At 40.1% G+C, this 15357-nt stretch overlaps 1 protein-coding gene across 1 annotated transcript in view; it reads right to left on the reverse strand.

The window, feature by feature from the left end:
* The window catches only part of IGF2BP3 (insulin like growth factor 2 mRNA binding protein 3), a 112087-nt gene that overhangs the window by 41447 nt on the left and 55283 nt on the right, over positions 1 to 15357 (reverse strand). The window contains exons 4-5 of the mRNA XM_054273472.1: positions 1868 to 1919; positions 1711 to 1774 (exon numbers count right to left, since the gene is read on the reverse strand). Coding sequence (XP_054129447.1) covers positions 1711 to 1774; positions 1868 to 1919 — 116 coding nt within the window. The remainder of the gene's footprint in view (positions 1 to 1710; positions 1775 to 1867; positions 1920 to 15357) is intronic.

A 15357-nucleotide genomic window follows, 5' to 3' on the forward strand; every position in this document is an offset into this window, starting at 1 on the left:
AAAACCTGTGTCATGTGAAACCATTCACAAATGCAAATCAATGCTCCTCCGCTTTCCCTACCTGTTCCAAGGAACCAAACTGCCATCATTCAACCTGCATTGCTGCAGCTGCCCTACAACACCCACGCTGCATGCCAATTTGCCTGCTTCAAACTCAACAGGTTCTCAGTTAGTGTCACATGGTTTCTTATGGAAAAGAAAAAATTATCATCTTAGACACTTCTTTGCAGCCTTTGCTTATGCCATCATTTCCTTAGGATTGACCCTAAAATTTAGCACCTAAAATTGGGTTTTTTGAAAACCCAATTGAAATTGGGTTTTGAATTGAATTGAAAACAAGAAACTGTTGTTTTCATCTTCAGAAGGGAGTGGACAAATCCAGGAACCCACATCATCACAGATGACAGCTCAAAAAAATATATTCTACTTCTTTCCATGATATTTTTAGTACTTCCTTATATTTTCAAAGGAGAAACTGGCACTCGTAGTACTAATCTGTAACACTGCACCATGATTTTTTCAGAACTAGAAATACAGCCTTTCTTAATTGCTAGGCAGCAGAATCAAAAGCAACACAAGAACCTGAAGAACTTGTTAGAACAAATCAGGTTTTGAGAAAAGTTAAACAGTGAATTCAAGAAAACATCATTTCCTTTGGCTCCAGCATACACAGGAGATACCACTGACACAAGTTTCCCATCACATTTGTTTATAATACATTTACAAGTAACCTAATGCTTTGAAAGATTAAATACATGTGTTGCATTCAAGTTACGCACAGATGATAATTACTTAATTATATGTACAAATATTATTTCATTTGTAATTTTGAATTAATGCACACCATAAGCACACCCTGCATCTTAACTGCTGGTTGTAGTTTGCCACAAGGTGGCAGAAATTTCAAAGTTAAAATAGATTGTGGTAGGCTATTCCATGAGTTTGGTTTTGTTTGACCTGCTATGACTAGAAAGAGAGGAAGTAAGTTTATGTCACCAGGTTAAAACTTAAGAACCACACAAGTCCTTTCTTTATGGTAGAGAAGCAAAATTAAACCTTTAGCATGGTACATAATACAGATTTTAAAAGGAAAATATGCACAAATAATGATTAAGTAAAACATTTTAAAAATGTTAACAACTAGATTAAAAGTTCTCAATCACTGAAGATATAGGCAAGCATAAAGTCGGCGGCCTAAATTTCGAAAATACCAGATAAATTATTTTGGGTATGCATATGATACCTTTTGTGTGTTGGGAAGCAGCATTAAATTTTCTAACAAAAAAGTCCTGTATTCTGGTTAGCAGCTACATATTTTTCCCCTGTTATTTTTGCTATGATTGTTTGTTAAGAAACAGTCACAAAACAATGAACACTGCAAGAGGGTATTACTGAAATGTGGCTAAAAAATCATTAAACAGTAACTCCTATCCTCCCCAACTGGCAAATTAATTTTCTGCTCTCCCCAATAAAAAAGTGTCTTCCATTTTTCAATTTTTTGAGATTATTAATTTACTTTTTATCAAAATGAAAGAAAAGCTGATTTTAAAAATTTAATTAAGGTGAATTACACCAGACTTTCTTAAAAGTCAAGCCTTAATTTACTGTTAAAATGGTGATGTGATCAGAAGCAAAGTCACATGTAAAGTCACAACAACATGAACTCCAAAATGCAAGTTAGTGACAGAAACAACTAAAAAAGGTACTTACTGTCTAGCCTGGTCCTTATTGCCATATGTTACATTTACAACTGCAGTCTCCGTGTCAGTGTTCACTAGAAAGGAAAACGCAACAGGAGGAGGGTAAGTTCAGTGTGCACTCACTTCCCACTTCAAATTTAAAAGCAAATTGAGAGTAGTAGCAGTACCTTGCTCACAGTTCTCCACAGTTCCATACTGAGCTAACAAACTATCCAGCACCTATAAGAGGTAAAAAAAATTACAGATTTAAATTTCAAAGCAGATTAACAAAACAAAAAAGCCTCTAAAAACCACCAGAATCTTTTAAATTATTGTAGGAGAATATAGATAATTTAAGACAGTCATTCCAATAAAGAAAAAATTATTATTCCAGGAGAAACAAGCATACATTGCTTTTTTTCTCTCTCATGTCAGAAAATCTGCATTTAAAATTTCATTAATGTGAAAACACAAAGTAAAACTTCAGGAAGGCATACTGCACTGTATATTCCAAACTTTATTTCAATAAAAATAAACCTTCAAAAAAAAAAAAAAAAAAAAAAAAAAGTCACTGTTCTCAGAGTGGGCTAAAGGAGAGGCAGAAAAAGTTAGAGGACAGCAAATCCAAAATAAAACTTTCTCCATGTATTCCAAGAACACATATCTATCTTTGACCCTGTTTAGAGTTATTGGGGTTTTTCCTCCCAATACACTTAGGTTGTACATAAAAGTGTCATTCTCCTCCTTAGTGGAGAATTGTCTGTGTGGAGAAGGTAACAGGAAAAACCAGCACATGAAGAGCTGTTTCACAATTATTTTGACAGATTTCTCAAAGATCACCATGCCAGAGGAACCATTCACAACAGTATCTTCACCATTATTTGAAAATCACAATTAATTTTTCCTTCAGTAGAAAGCTAGGAAGAAACAGGTAAATGTATGTGACAAGTGGCAAAAGAAACCTAAATTAAGTAGTTGTATTTTGCATAGTTTTATTCTTGTCAAATGGAGGATGAAGAAGGGGGAAATACACAAGCTTCTGGAGAAAAATCAAGGTGTCAGAGTATTCCTGTAAAAGCATTAACACACCCACAGTTGTACCACATCTAAAATTCACATGGTATAGAGTTTTATTTTCTTCCTGGTGAGAAATAACGTTGCAGAAAATGGTGACTCCGGCAGTAACTAGCACAGACAGAAGTGCAGAAGCATTGTGGTGTATTGCATCCTAACATTTTGTCTCAAATTTAACTGATGCTGGAAAGGTTCACAATTTACACCAAGAAGTGCAAAAGTAAGCTCGCACTCCCTTTTGTAACCAAAATTACATTTCTTCAGGTAATCTCTTAAGGAGAAATGTAAGTAAGAAAGGGAGGAAACCCCTTCGGGAAAGGAAGAAAACAAGGAAGCAAAGATAAAGGAAAGCAGTAGGCATAAAAAAGCATCTGTGCCACTTCCCTTTGCTAGAACCAGCAATCAAGTGTGCACAAACCCCCAGTCCCTAAAAATGTAATGATGTAAAATTCAGACTACATCTCCATGAGATTACAATTCCTAAATTATAATCTATCCATCTACCACATACTTTTACTACAACTGTATTTTATATGCCAAACCCAAAGACAAATTATATCAGTGCAATTTCCGCTCTTTACCACCTACTAAAGTTTAAACTGCACAGAGATGTTTCAAAGGTAACATTTCAAACCAGGTATTTAAAAGGCAATTCACTGCTCACCAAGTTTGAGCAATGCATTACTGCTTCAAACTGCAGAATTTCCCCATCCTTCTTGTAGAGACTCTAGTAAGTTTTCTTGGCAAGAGTTTTGTTTTCATAGACAAGTTGTTAATTGTCCTCTCATTCTACAAGTAGAGATTAGCTTAGTCTGAGAATTTCCCTTTTCAATCCCCTAAAAAATAATTTTTGTGCTGCTCCTTGGATCTGACAATTGGAATCTAAGAGAATGTTTGCACTGAAATTTGCTAAATATTACTGAAGCAGAGATGCTCCAGGGGATTAAAACAAATTAAAAGTCTCTGGAAGATCCTTTTAAGACAATTAAAACACTGGCACAGATGAGTGGGAGAGTTGTGAGGTCTTGCAGGTCTGCAGCTGTACCTCACACAAGCCAAGAGAGCCACAGCATGAGATTAGAGGAAAACCTTCTTCCACAGACTGCTTAAGGGATCCACTGAAACCAGTGGGTGAACAGAACCCCAGGTGGGGTCAGAGATTTAAAACAAGAAAAGCAAAGCTTTTCCTGGCTTAGAGATCCTTTCTGGGATGTTTAGCTGAAATAAGATACCAAAGAGTTCTGATAAAGCAATTCCTTTGTCCCTACAGTATGCCAACACCTGTGCTGCCCTACACCGCAGACCGTGCCAAACATGGGCAAGTGTGCTTAGCTGTGATTATGTTTGAACTGTGCAGACCACCACTCATGGCCACTCTGCCCCCAAAGCTCCATCATTTCAAAACAGAATTTCACTTTCATCCTTATTCATACAGGCAAAGAGCAGTGCTAGAATACCAAAGGTACCACAACAGTTTGCTCGGTAATAATTAAACAATATTTTCTAAGGTATTTCTATATTCAACTTATATTCTGGGCTAAGCATACCTTTATATTGCAACCCACATATTAAAGTCACCATCTTCACTAATAAAATAAATACTTTAAAGCTGAATCCACACAACTGTTAAAAGACACATTTTCTTTAAAAAGCACTTTCAGCATGTTTGTGGTCAGCCATCAGAAACTTCTCACCACACTATCCCTTGCATCTGCTCCCAGGAGCCTAAGAACCCCAAGACTGCTTTGCTGTTAATGCTGAGGAGCAGCCCAGAATGGCATGTACAGCATCACACCCCTCTCCAGCAGGAGCTCTCCACTTATGCTGCTCCTTAATCCTCTTCTGATTCATTTCAGTCAGAGACAGTGTCCATCTGGGCTTTAATCCAAGTGATTTGGGTTCCCATGTTTTTAAAAGAGTTGCTTTACTGAACAGATTTATGAGAAGTTTCCTCAAAGGATTGCAGCTTGCTTTAACCAAAGTGAGAAACAATCCTCTTTGGTCAAAGACACTTGCTCTCTACAGCACGGTCTTCAGGCGAAAGTTGAATTTTCATCACCATCAGCCTCGTGCAGCAGGACTTTAGGTGTGATCAACACTGCAGAGGTAGCCTTTTAAATAAAAATGCACTAGTACCAAAGTTTCAGCAGCAGTTGGGGTATGTGTGAGTGAGCGTGAGGAGCAAGCTTCATGAGTGAGAACACTTAACTGAACCAGCTGATCCAGTTGGGAAAAGTCATTGCAGTCATATTCAAAGCCAGATCCTCTATTGTAACTCACTTTCAAAACACAGAACTCAATTCCTGCACGTGTTTCTTCCTTTACATGTATTTACTGTAACAGTCAGTTTCTATTCACATCTTTCACTTCTTCATGTGTCTCTCGCTATCTTTTCCCTCTCCCCAAATTTTTCTCTCTAGTCCAAAGCCCATAGTTCTGCTGCAAAACAAACATGTTTTGTTTGAGCTGCTCTTCCGTAACACTCTTCGTGTACAGCCTTGTTGGGCAATCAGAACAAAATTCAAAGCCAAGTTGGTGGTGCAGCAGCAATTCTGATGAGCAGCTGAAAAGTTTATTTGTACAAATATTTAATCTAAGCTAGAAAAAAAAAAGGTCTTTCCTTTTCTTGAGCCCTCCTTCTAGCAGTTGTCTAAATTGGGTCTCCTGCTCTTGTTATAGCACAGATGTCTCTCTCACAAAAAGCTGCAGTCTTATACTGTGGACTTTCATTCATCAGGCTCTAAAAGCCAATTCTGACTTCATTATAAACAGCATTACCCTACACCAAGCCCCACAAATCAAGGCTGCTTTACATGGAAAAAAAAGGAAGGAAACATTACTCTTCAGTGAAACCGAGAGCTCGATGCACACGTTAAAACACCGCAGCTCTCGTACAGATTTCACAGGTTTAGAAGCAGCACTTTTGAACAAATCAGAGCAGTTTTCTGCACTTTCAGAACAGACTATTTTATACACATCATCTCATAGTGCTGTAGGGCTTCTGCTGTACACTGTAAGGAAATTAGTCTCAAGACATCTGGTCTGTAAGCACAGTTATCCATACTGTTTCTCTCTCACACACGCACTTAGCGACAGGAACGTCACACTGCTGCTGGAGAACCTGAAATTATTTTCTCCTCCCATGTAGACCAAATCCATTAGACCATCACCACCCCCTTGTTTCCATGACTCCTGTGTCATGTTGACAAGGAATTAAAATCAGACAACACAACTGAAATCATAAATAGCAGAGGCTAAAAGAGACAGAAGTATTAGGGTAATTCAGTTGAAAAACCACACATAAACATTTGGCTGCAAAGACTTTGAGTGTACAATGTGATCTAACAAACAAAAAATTTTGATTTAATTGGGGGGGGGGGGGGGGGGGGGTGAAGGAAAACAAAAGAGCCAGGTAATGAAAGGAGGATGTGGGTGGAGTAAAAAGCAGTGGTGATATCACAGATACTGAGCCTGGCTGAACCATGAATGCCACATCCATATTTCAAGTACTTTCTTGATATACCTAAGTCCACAAAAAAAAAAATTCACCATAATGTCCTTTTCCATTAATTATATTAATTGAGCCTAACTAGTCTGATGTGGCCCCCACCAGGCCCTGGTGTAGTAGAATTTGCAGTGCAGCAGGAGCAGATCTGGCATTTTGTGACTTGGAGGTGTGATATTACCTTGGCAGAGGTGCTGCTCCTCTCACAGCCACATCAGCTGCCAACAACTGACCATGGCAAAAAGGGTCTTGAAAGCACCTTCAGTTTGGCATTATTTTTGGTTGGTAGAAAAAAAATCAATATTCCCAACAAGGATCCCAGCTAGCATGGCTTTAGAAGGAAAATTAAACTGAAGAATACCCTAATAAATTCCTGAGGCTTATTTTTGAAAGGTGTAACTTGGATAACACTGCATGGCCTGAATGCAGACTGTGGTGGACAGGTGAACTCAGCTCCAGGTCACCCAGTAAGTACATCACTCAGCCTCTCTGCATCACTGCCACCCCCCACAGCCCAAACATAGCAACTTTACCCATTTTCACCAAAAAGGTCAGAGCATGTTTGTCCCTTGTAAAGGCAAAGCAGCATGGACATGGAATACCCAATTCAGTCTGCCAGGATGCAGTTATTTTTCCAAAACCTCGTGAAGGCATTTGAATAGGCAAAGCCAGTCTGCAATGGCTCAATGCACTGCAGCGTGTGGTGATGGTGTTTTTCATCTTGTAGGCCCTCCAAAACCCAGTTTACTGTCTCATGAAACCATGACCATAGTCTGGAAGAATCAGAAAAATAAGCCTGGAAGCTGCTGAAGTCATTGTTTGCACACACCAGAAAGGCAGCGCCTGAAAACAATAACTCTGGCTTATTTACCACATCCCATACAAACCCTGGAGTGAATTCTTCTCCTGGGAACTTACAGTTATATCCAAATGTTCAAAACTAATAATAAGTTTACCCTATAATACAATTCTGTTTAGGTGGCATTACCAGGGTTTTAAGAATGTAATGCTGAACCACAGAGAACAAAGACAAAATTGTCAAAGGAACTACTAATTGAGTGACCAATTTGGACACCAAGGGCTTGATTTTCCATAGTGCTCAGCACGTCTGTGTGTTCAAAGGGCAGCTTCAGTGCCACTTCTGGTAGTAAGGGGAACACAGCACTTCTGCAGGAAAGACCTCAGGCTCATCACAAGACAAGCTGAAGGCACTGTTAGCAACTAATAGCAACTTCTGCTTAGGGAGGGGAGCACAGCACCAGAGAGCAGAACGTGCTGGATTCAGTTTGCCATGGCAACAAATTCAATTCCCCTTAACCAAAAGGGTTTGTCTTCCTCAAAGCCCTCGACTTGCTACCAAATTAAGAAAGTGTGTGGTGAATAACTGGGTCACAGCTCTTATGGACTGCTCATCTCCACTGCACAGGCTGGACTTGGTGGCAGCAGAGCCACCCTCTGGCCCCAGCCAACATCCCTCCCTACAGGGCTAAGAGCAAACAGCAGGTCCCCATTTCCCTTGGTGTAACTGTGGAGCTTCTGAAATGCTCAATTAAAAGAAATAAGGAGGTAAGGGATGTTGTAAACTATTTCAATTTCAGTGTTTTGAATTAAGCAAAACATAGAAAGCAACTGAAAATAGGTATCAGGTAGAACATCATGTGCAACTGTGAGTACAACTATTATAACTAACTCCACATACCACACGTGTTTAAGTATTTCCAGATAATACTGCTGGACCATTTAAATTGTTTTATATATATATATATATACACACACACACACACAATCCCTGTATATTTAAAAAGGTAAAGAGGGCTAAATGCTTAAAAAACCACACTAACATGAAATAGCATTTAAAAGTACCTGCCTTGAATCTGCTAAGTCAGAAATTGCTTAAAGTATAATTAGTATGATTTACCAATAGAAGGTTGGTTTCTAAATGAAAAAAAGGAATCCAACAAGTATAAGCAACATGACAAATCATTACAGATAACATCAGTATCAAAACTCCCTCCCTCTCCTTTTTTCTAAAAAAAACTAATTCATACAATAGAAAAATTCACTGAGAGAATATTCTAATAAAGCTCTGAAAATAGAAGAAATTTCAAAAGAAATTTTTGGGCTACAAGATTAGCCCAGGTGCTGAACACAGAACACAAAAAGTTCTCATGTGCTTTCATGTTCCCACATTACACCTTAAGCTGGAAATAGTCTCTTTAATGTCTGATAAGGAAGAAAGATTAGCATACATTATGCTAAAGATGCATGAGATGGAGAAAGAAAAATCATAGTATCAAGGCTGACAAATGGCATTAAATGGTCTGCAAGGCTAAAAAAATTACTTGAGACATGTTTAAGAGAAAAACAAAAAACCTCACTTATTAGATGCATGGGTGGCCTCCTTCACAAAGAGATGAAAGGGAGCAGGATAATTCAGTTTGGAAAGGAGTGAGAGGGAATATGATACAGGTATTATGAAATAACGAATCATGTAGAGATGGCCAAATTGGCAGCTTCTATTCACCCTTCATCTAAATTAAATGAAAACAAGTTTGAAAACACAGAGAATAAGTATTTATGCAACATTATCTGAACACAATTAAGCACCTCACAATATCTGCTACAATACTTCATTAATCTCCCCTCTCTTCACACTAAAGGTGTAACTTCAAGAGCAGTTCCAGATAACACTGGAGTTTATGAACCAGGTTAACACTAATGTTAACACTCCTGATTCAGTACCCATCCTTATTTCCAGAAATGAAAAAGCACTGTCACACTGATTGATCCTTAAAGGTGGGAGCTGCTGTTTTATGGAGCTGATCCCCAAATCCCCACTCCCAGTAGCTCCTTGTGGGCACAGTTGGGGCCCCCTCCTGGGGCAGAAGGGCTACCAGGACATTTCTGGGCTCGGTGTGAGTGAAGGAGGGAGGGATCGCACGCCGGGCTGGCACATGGGGGTTGTGAAACGTAGCAGGATGCAGCAGCAGCAGCACCAGCTCGTGTTCATCTGCCTCCTCTCCAGCTGGGGAGGCCAGCTTAAGTGGAAACACTCCCCACTGCTTCTACGATGTCATTTGTAGTTTGCCAAAGGGAAAGAAAAAAAAGTTTTAAAGCATTACTATCCGCTGAACACTCATTACTCAACTCTGATTAAATGATAGACTACACAAAAGCAAGGGAACCAGCAAATCTTAAAGGAATGTTTGGAAAAGACACTGGGATAAAGGATGATTTTTCTGCTTTACTCACAGGGCTATACCAAGATGCAGTTGGTGTCTTATTGGCAGTTTTGGCCCTTTCCTGTGGAGGCACCAAGCACTGATGTCCATCAGGAAGGCCGTGGCTCAGTCTGGCAGTGCAAGCTGCCGTGTCCTGTTCTAGGCCATGAAAACTAGAACAGAAACATCTATGTTTTTTCCTGTCCCCTTCATCCTTTCAGTCCTCTCAGTTTCGTTACCTCCATGTCATTACAGAAAATGTGTTCTTTTTAATTGTGAGCTTTATCAGGGAAAATTGTATTTCTCCTATACACTTTACTCTCTTTTGTCTGTGTGTGCAAAAATAGCACTTTTAAAAGCTATTTTCTGTAGCTATTTAAAAGTCTTGATGCCACTTCATTACTGCTCTACAAGGCTGGTGCTAGCCTGATATTTTTAGTTTCAGCACAATAATAGTTTGTGCATTCAAAAAAATGCCTTCTGTAAAGCTGGAATCCTGCAATTATAACAAATATCTGTCAGACTTAAAAAAAAAAATCAATTTTCAAATCATCTTTTGGAACCTATCAACAATTACAAATTCCAAGAAATCTCTCCACAAGGGCACAGGCATAATTTGAAGAAGGGGCCACATGTATGAAAAGTGTTCCCTCTGGTACAGATCTGACTGTGCTTTGTAGAAACAGAGCCAAGCCAGAGCTTGATACCAGGGAAATCTTTCCTGGGAAGGTTGTCCCATATTTTAACATTAAGAATTTCTGGTAAGATCTGCTTGCAACGATCCAAAAATGATAGAGGGAATCACAGAGGAAAATCCTGTAAAATGGATTTAGTTCACAGATTAATGCAGATAAAAAAGTAGTATATTATAACTCAGATGGAGATCACGTCTGAGACATTCCCTCTATTGTGCACAAGATGCAAAATGACAAGCTTTCAGGAAAAAGATAAGTCCTTAACAACCACTTCATGACTATCTCGAATCTCTTTATAACCAGGAAAAACTATAAAAAGATTGAAGCGTTTTTCTGGAGCTGTAAGATTCCCCTTCTCCCTTTTTGAAATAGTCATCCATAGGATGCATGCCGTGCCTTCGGCTTCCCAGCAGATCTACTGAGGACAGCACTGCTGTGGAGCAGAGGTGTAGGTTTGGCCTCCAAGCAACGAGGCTCTGACAGACAGGAGTCTGCTGAGAGGAGGGAGCTGTTATTTGCATTTACAGAGGCTTCCAGGCACATGGGTGCTGGATATCCTCATCCAAAACTTTCCCTGAAGCCGTCAGTGCACACCATGCACTTCACTTCCCTAGACAGGCTGGCATGACCAAACTCCTGCCCTGAGGGCAGACCATCAGTAGCTGTCCTGTAACAGGGCAGCCCAGTTACCCAAGCAGTTGTAACACATATACCTGAAATTGCACAAGTCAATCCCCACAGCTAGAGAAGACTTTTTCCCTATTTTTTTAACCCACCTCTCCTAGTTTGTGTGGCTGTTTCCAGGGAAAGGGGAGGAAAGAGGGCAACCTTACCTAGTCCCTACTGTGAGGGCTGGACACTGAAAAAAAAGTAAGTGGAGAGGAGTTGCAGGCAAGACTCAAGAACTGAAGCCTGGGATCAAACAGAAGCAAAAATTATACACACTTTATAACGTGGAGTGATCCTGGTAGAACAAGTACACCACCTTCAAGTGCTTGAGTTACCTGAGCTGCAAAACTGAATTGAAATAAAATCCACAGTAAAGGTTTCCACAGTGCTAACACAGAGATGAAAGCTTTGCAAACAACAACAATTACATGCTGCCAAATCCTTCAGACTCCAAAAACATGAACTTTGGAGCAAAGGGGAAACATAGGTTTTTTGAGTGCAGAAAATTTCTCGAGTAAAACACACAATCTAGTGGCTACGTAATCACTCAGTCATCAAAATTAAGGTGTACATATTTTAAACACTCAAAACCAAGCTACTAAAATCCACTCTAAAGTTAAAGAAATATTATAATGAAATTCTGTTAAACACAAATTTACCAAGATGTGTGGGATTTCCCAGTCTACCTTAAAGAATCCCAGTATTAAGGCCAACTCATGCACTAATCTGACAAGTAAGGTTTAAGATGTTTACAAATAGCCACAAATTTTTGAATGCAATTATCTAAACTAGAAATTAAGATTTCAAGAGATGCACTATGTTAATAGCATTTGACCTATATGTAGAAAAACAAAACAATTCAGAGTGTGAATGCTGAGTATTAGCTGGCAGCTTATGAACTGTGAATTACTTTTAAGAGTCGGTTTTGAAGGAGCAGTCAAATGAAGAGTAAGATCACTGGAACAACTCAAGGGAAAGGGCCACAATTAAATGAGTTAATTATACCTAGGGTGTAAGAGTGATCTTCACTTCCATCTACTTGCATTCAGGGCCTTCTACAAAGTAGTGAGCTTTCCATTTGCAGAATGTATTCAGTCCCCAACAAGCTCTCAAATGTTGAAGCTTATTGTTCAACCACATTATTAATAAAATTAGAATGTTTTCCCTAATTTTAAAGGAGAAACAAAAGAAATGCAATCACAAAGGAGGCAAGTTTACACTGTGGCACTCACTCTGCAGTAATTATCACTCAGTAGTTATACAGATCTGAAAAACAGATAGTAGTATAGTAATTATACAGATCATTTCTTACAAGCATTGGGATTCATAGAGGAAAAGGGGAATATTAAATAATGTGGATGATATAAGGTTTTGAGGTGTTTGCTGTCCTTTTATTCAGTAGATTTGTCCTTTGCAAAAGTCATCCTTGAGCAAGGATCTGAGCAGTTTGGTTACAACAGACTAGGCTGATACACTTGGTCTTAAGAAAAACCCATCAACACAAACCTGCTGTTTTCCAGAAGCCTGGACTCCGTTTTGATGCAACCTCTTTCTTATGCTCTGAACAGGCACTGCAAATATTTGAATAAGTGGCTCAAGTTGTGTTTCATTGCTGCTCCATAAGTAGCTGCACAAGCCATCCTCTGCTGAAAGTACTATAACTCTCTACAGCAATGTTTCCCTGAACATTAATAAAAACAATCTGTAGCACTAAAATTTAAGAGTAAAGGTGAAGAATACTGCGCAGCATGGAGAAGTTGTGTGCCATTTACCACTTTCACATCTACTGTACAACAAACTATGTTCCCTTGTCAAAACAACCCCTTCTCCTTAAAAAAACTTTAAATTTAAATTTTTTGACATTTAAAAAGCCAGCACTGTTTAAAATAAGGGAAGTAGGAGTGTAAATCCCAGTATACGCCTGTATGAATGCACACTTCATTCTGATTTTTCACTGATTCATAGCTAAATACTCAGCTCAACAGAAGGGGAATTAGATTTTTAGGCACTGAGGGAAAGAGTACTTCAGTGCTTTGCTCTTGACATGGAAAGAAAGAGGAGGCGGTGTAAGAGGAACTAAGAAATCTTGGTTATTCGCCTGTTGAATATTTAGGGAGTCACAGATCTTGAAATCCTTGCTCATGGCATCTGGATAAGAATGAACATTCTATTCAGAGCTAAGGATGGCAAGAAGATGCAGAGAGCAGTAGTAGAAGACTGCTGGAACAGGGCAAAGCTTTATTTTGAAGCATTAGAGGCACGCATGAGCTCAGCAGCTGTGCACGAGCAGCAGCACCAAACCAGGGTAGCCCAGAGAGCCTGCAGGTACAGCCAAGGGCTGCCTGGACAGCAAAATGCACAACAGGCAGCTGAAGGAGGTGTAGCCTAGCTGGGAGGCTGGATGGACACCAGGAGCAGTGGCCAGCCATTGCCAGGTCTCCTGGGGATGGAGGTGAACAGTGGGGCAGGAGCGGCCAGGAGGGATTTCTGAGAGAACTTGATCTAAGCCTTGTAGGAAGGGACATTGATGAAGTCTCAACTATTGTGGAAGCAGTAAGGTCTAGAGGTGCTTGCAAAATGAGGGGCATCATGAAAGCCATCCAAGAAAACCTCAACAACAGCATTTAGGGACAAGCTGTATCATAACCAGGTCAGAGAAGGGAGCAAATAGGAAGATCAGGATCCCAGGACAGAGGCCACACAAGAGCAGCTCACCAGTGCAGGGGAACATAGGATGAACAAAAATGAGAAGGATGGAGAAACACAGTAGCAGAAGCCTTAGAAGTCACCTAATACACACTCCCTTACAACCACATACCCTTACACATAACACATCCCCTGGTGCTTGGTTTCAGGGAGATAGAAATAGCTCAGCATGCTTAAACAGTCATATACCAGAAGCCATAAAACACAAGACAACACTGACAACACGATTTTCATCACCCAGATACTTGAAAGCAGGGGAGCAGGATGGAGAATCAGAAGCATGACAGACAAAATCCTCTAATAAACACAGCAGAGCTGTGCTCAGCACCAAGGTACTCTGAGATGGTCTTCATACAAGAGTCAACTGAATAAAGGTGGGCCTGGTTGCACATATTCTACTATAAAGAAATGTTCTTAAATTATGAACAGAGACCACAAGGCACAGAGCACAGCATCCCAGAGGAGATGAGAAATATTTAAATGCCAAGAAAATAAATGCAAAAGCCCAAACCCTCCTCTTCCCCTGTGAAACTAGAAGCAAACTTCCCAATAAGCAACAAGAATGTGTCAAACTCTAAAAAAAACATGGACACTGAATGTGGAGAACAGGCTGCTGCACCAGCACAGCTCCTGGAAGCACTACAAACAGTGCCTTTCTGCTGACTTACTGCTCCAAACTGCAAGGCAGTATAAGCTGAGGACATCACAGGGTTTCTTTACTTTAAAAAGAGAAAAGGCTCCATGCATTGGGGGCCTTTTACCAACATTTGATATCTTGGACTTTAAATGAATGTGGGAGTTTCAGGCTAACAGGCTGCCATATTGTCCCCTCCAGGACATCACAACATCCCTGGCAGCAGGGCTGACAACACTAGAGGAGCTGCTGCCAGGCACAGAGGCAAGCTTAGAAACCTGAACACCCTTGGCTGGAATTTAAAGTCTAAACACTCTGTACCACCCCAAAAATACATGCAAGCATTTGGCCATTCTACCACATAGCAACAGTAAAATCACTTTTCCCTCTGCTTGTTTGAGAGCATAGTTAACTTTCAAATCAGCACAAATAGTAAGCTCAGTTATGGCAGAAAAAAATTATGGGATGGGGTAACATGGCCAAATGTGCTGCAGCAGCCTGTGGAAAGCAATACCCCATGAGGTCTGGCAGCAGATCAAGAGCAGTCACTTCAGTTGCTTTTCAGATTATATAGCTTTGTGAAATTATTTTGGTAATATTCAGCCTTCTAAAAACCTCCCTATGGAAAGTGGTCTTTTCCAGTCCCTTATTGTTGAGCTCTTAGCCACCAGTGCACAATGTGCTGCTGTAGTTGTGCTGGCTGCCATGCCAGCAGCACAGTAGTGGTACATGCTGCTGAACCAATGAGACCAGCCCAGAACACAAGGAATGCCTCCCTTTCCAGCCTCCTCTTTAATTTTAGTGCACACACGGCTCTGCTGCCAGGGCAGGCCATGCCAGGCAGATATTTGATTTGTAAACAGACACTCCAACATGCTCATCTTTGCTGCAGGCTCCAACTTATCTGCTGCTATTCCCAAGTAGCATGCAGGAAAACTTCTGCATGCAACCTTATCTGCAATAGTGAACTTTCACAAGGAAAAGGCAGATAGCTCAGTACATGTTGATGACCATATTAGTTTTTCCTTGAAGAAGCAAGGGAAAACCCAACCCAGACTTTTCCCTTGTCACCCTCCAGCCCAGTTCTGGAGTTTTCAGGAACAAAAAGCATAATTAAGGCAGACACACTTTGCCTCTGCACACTACAACATGCACAGGGTGTGCCCTCTTTGTG

This window comes from Melozone crissalis, unplaced genomic scaffold, assembly GCF_028551555.1.
Source record: "Melozone crissalis strain CALT ecotype California unplaced genomic scaffold, PUWL_Pcris_2 ptg000016l_1, whole genome shotgun sequence".
In the NCBI taxonomy this organism is placed as follows: domain Eukaryota; kingdom Metazoa; phylum Chordata; class Aves; order Passeriformes; family Passerellidae; genus Melozone; species Melozone crissalis.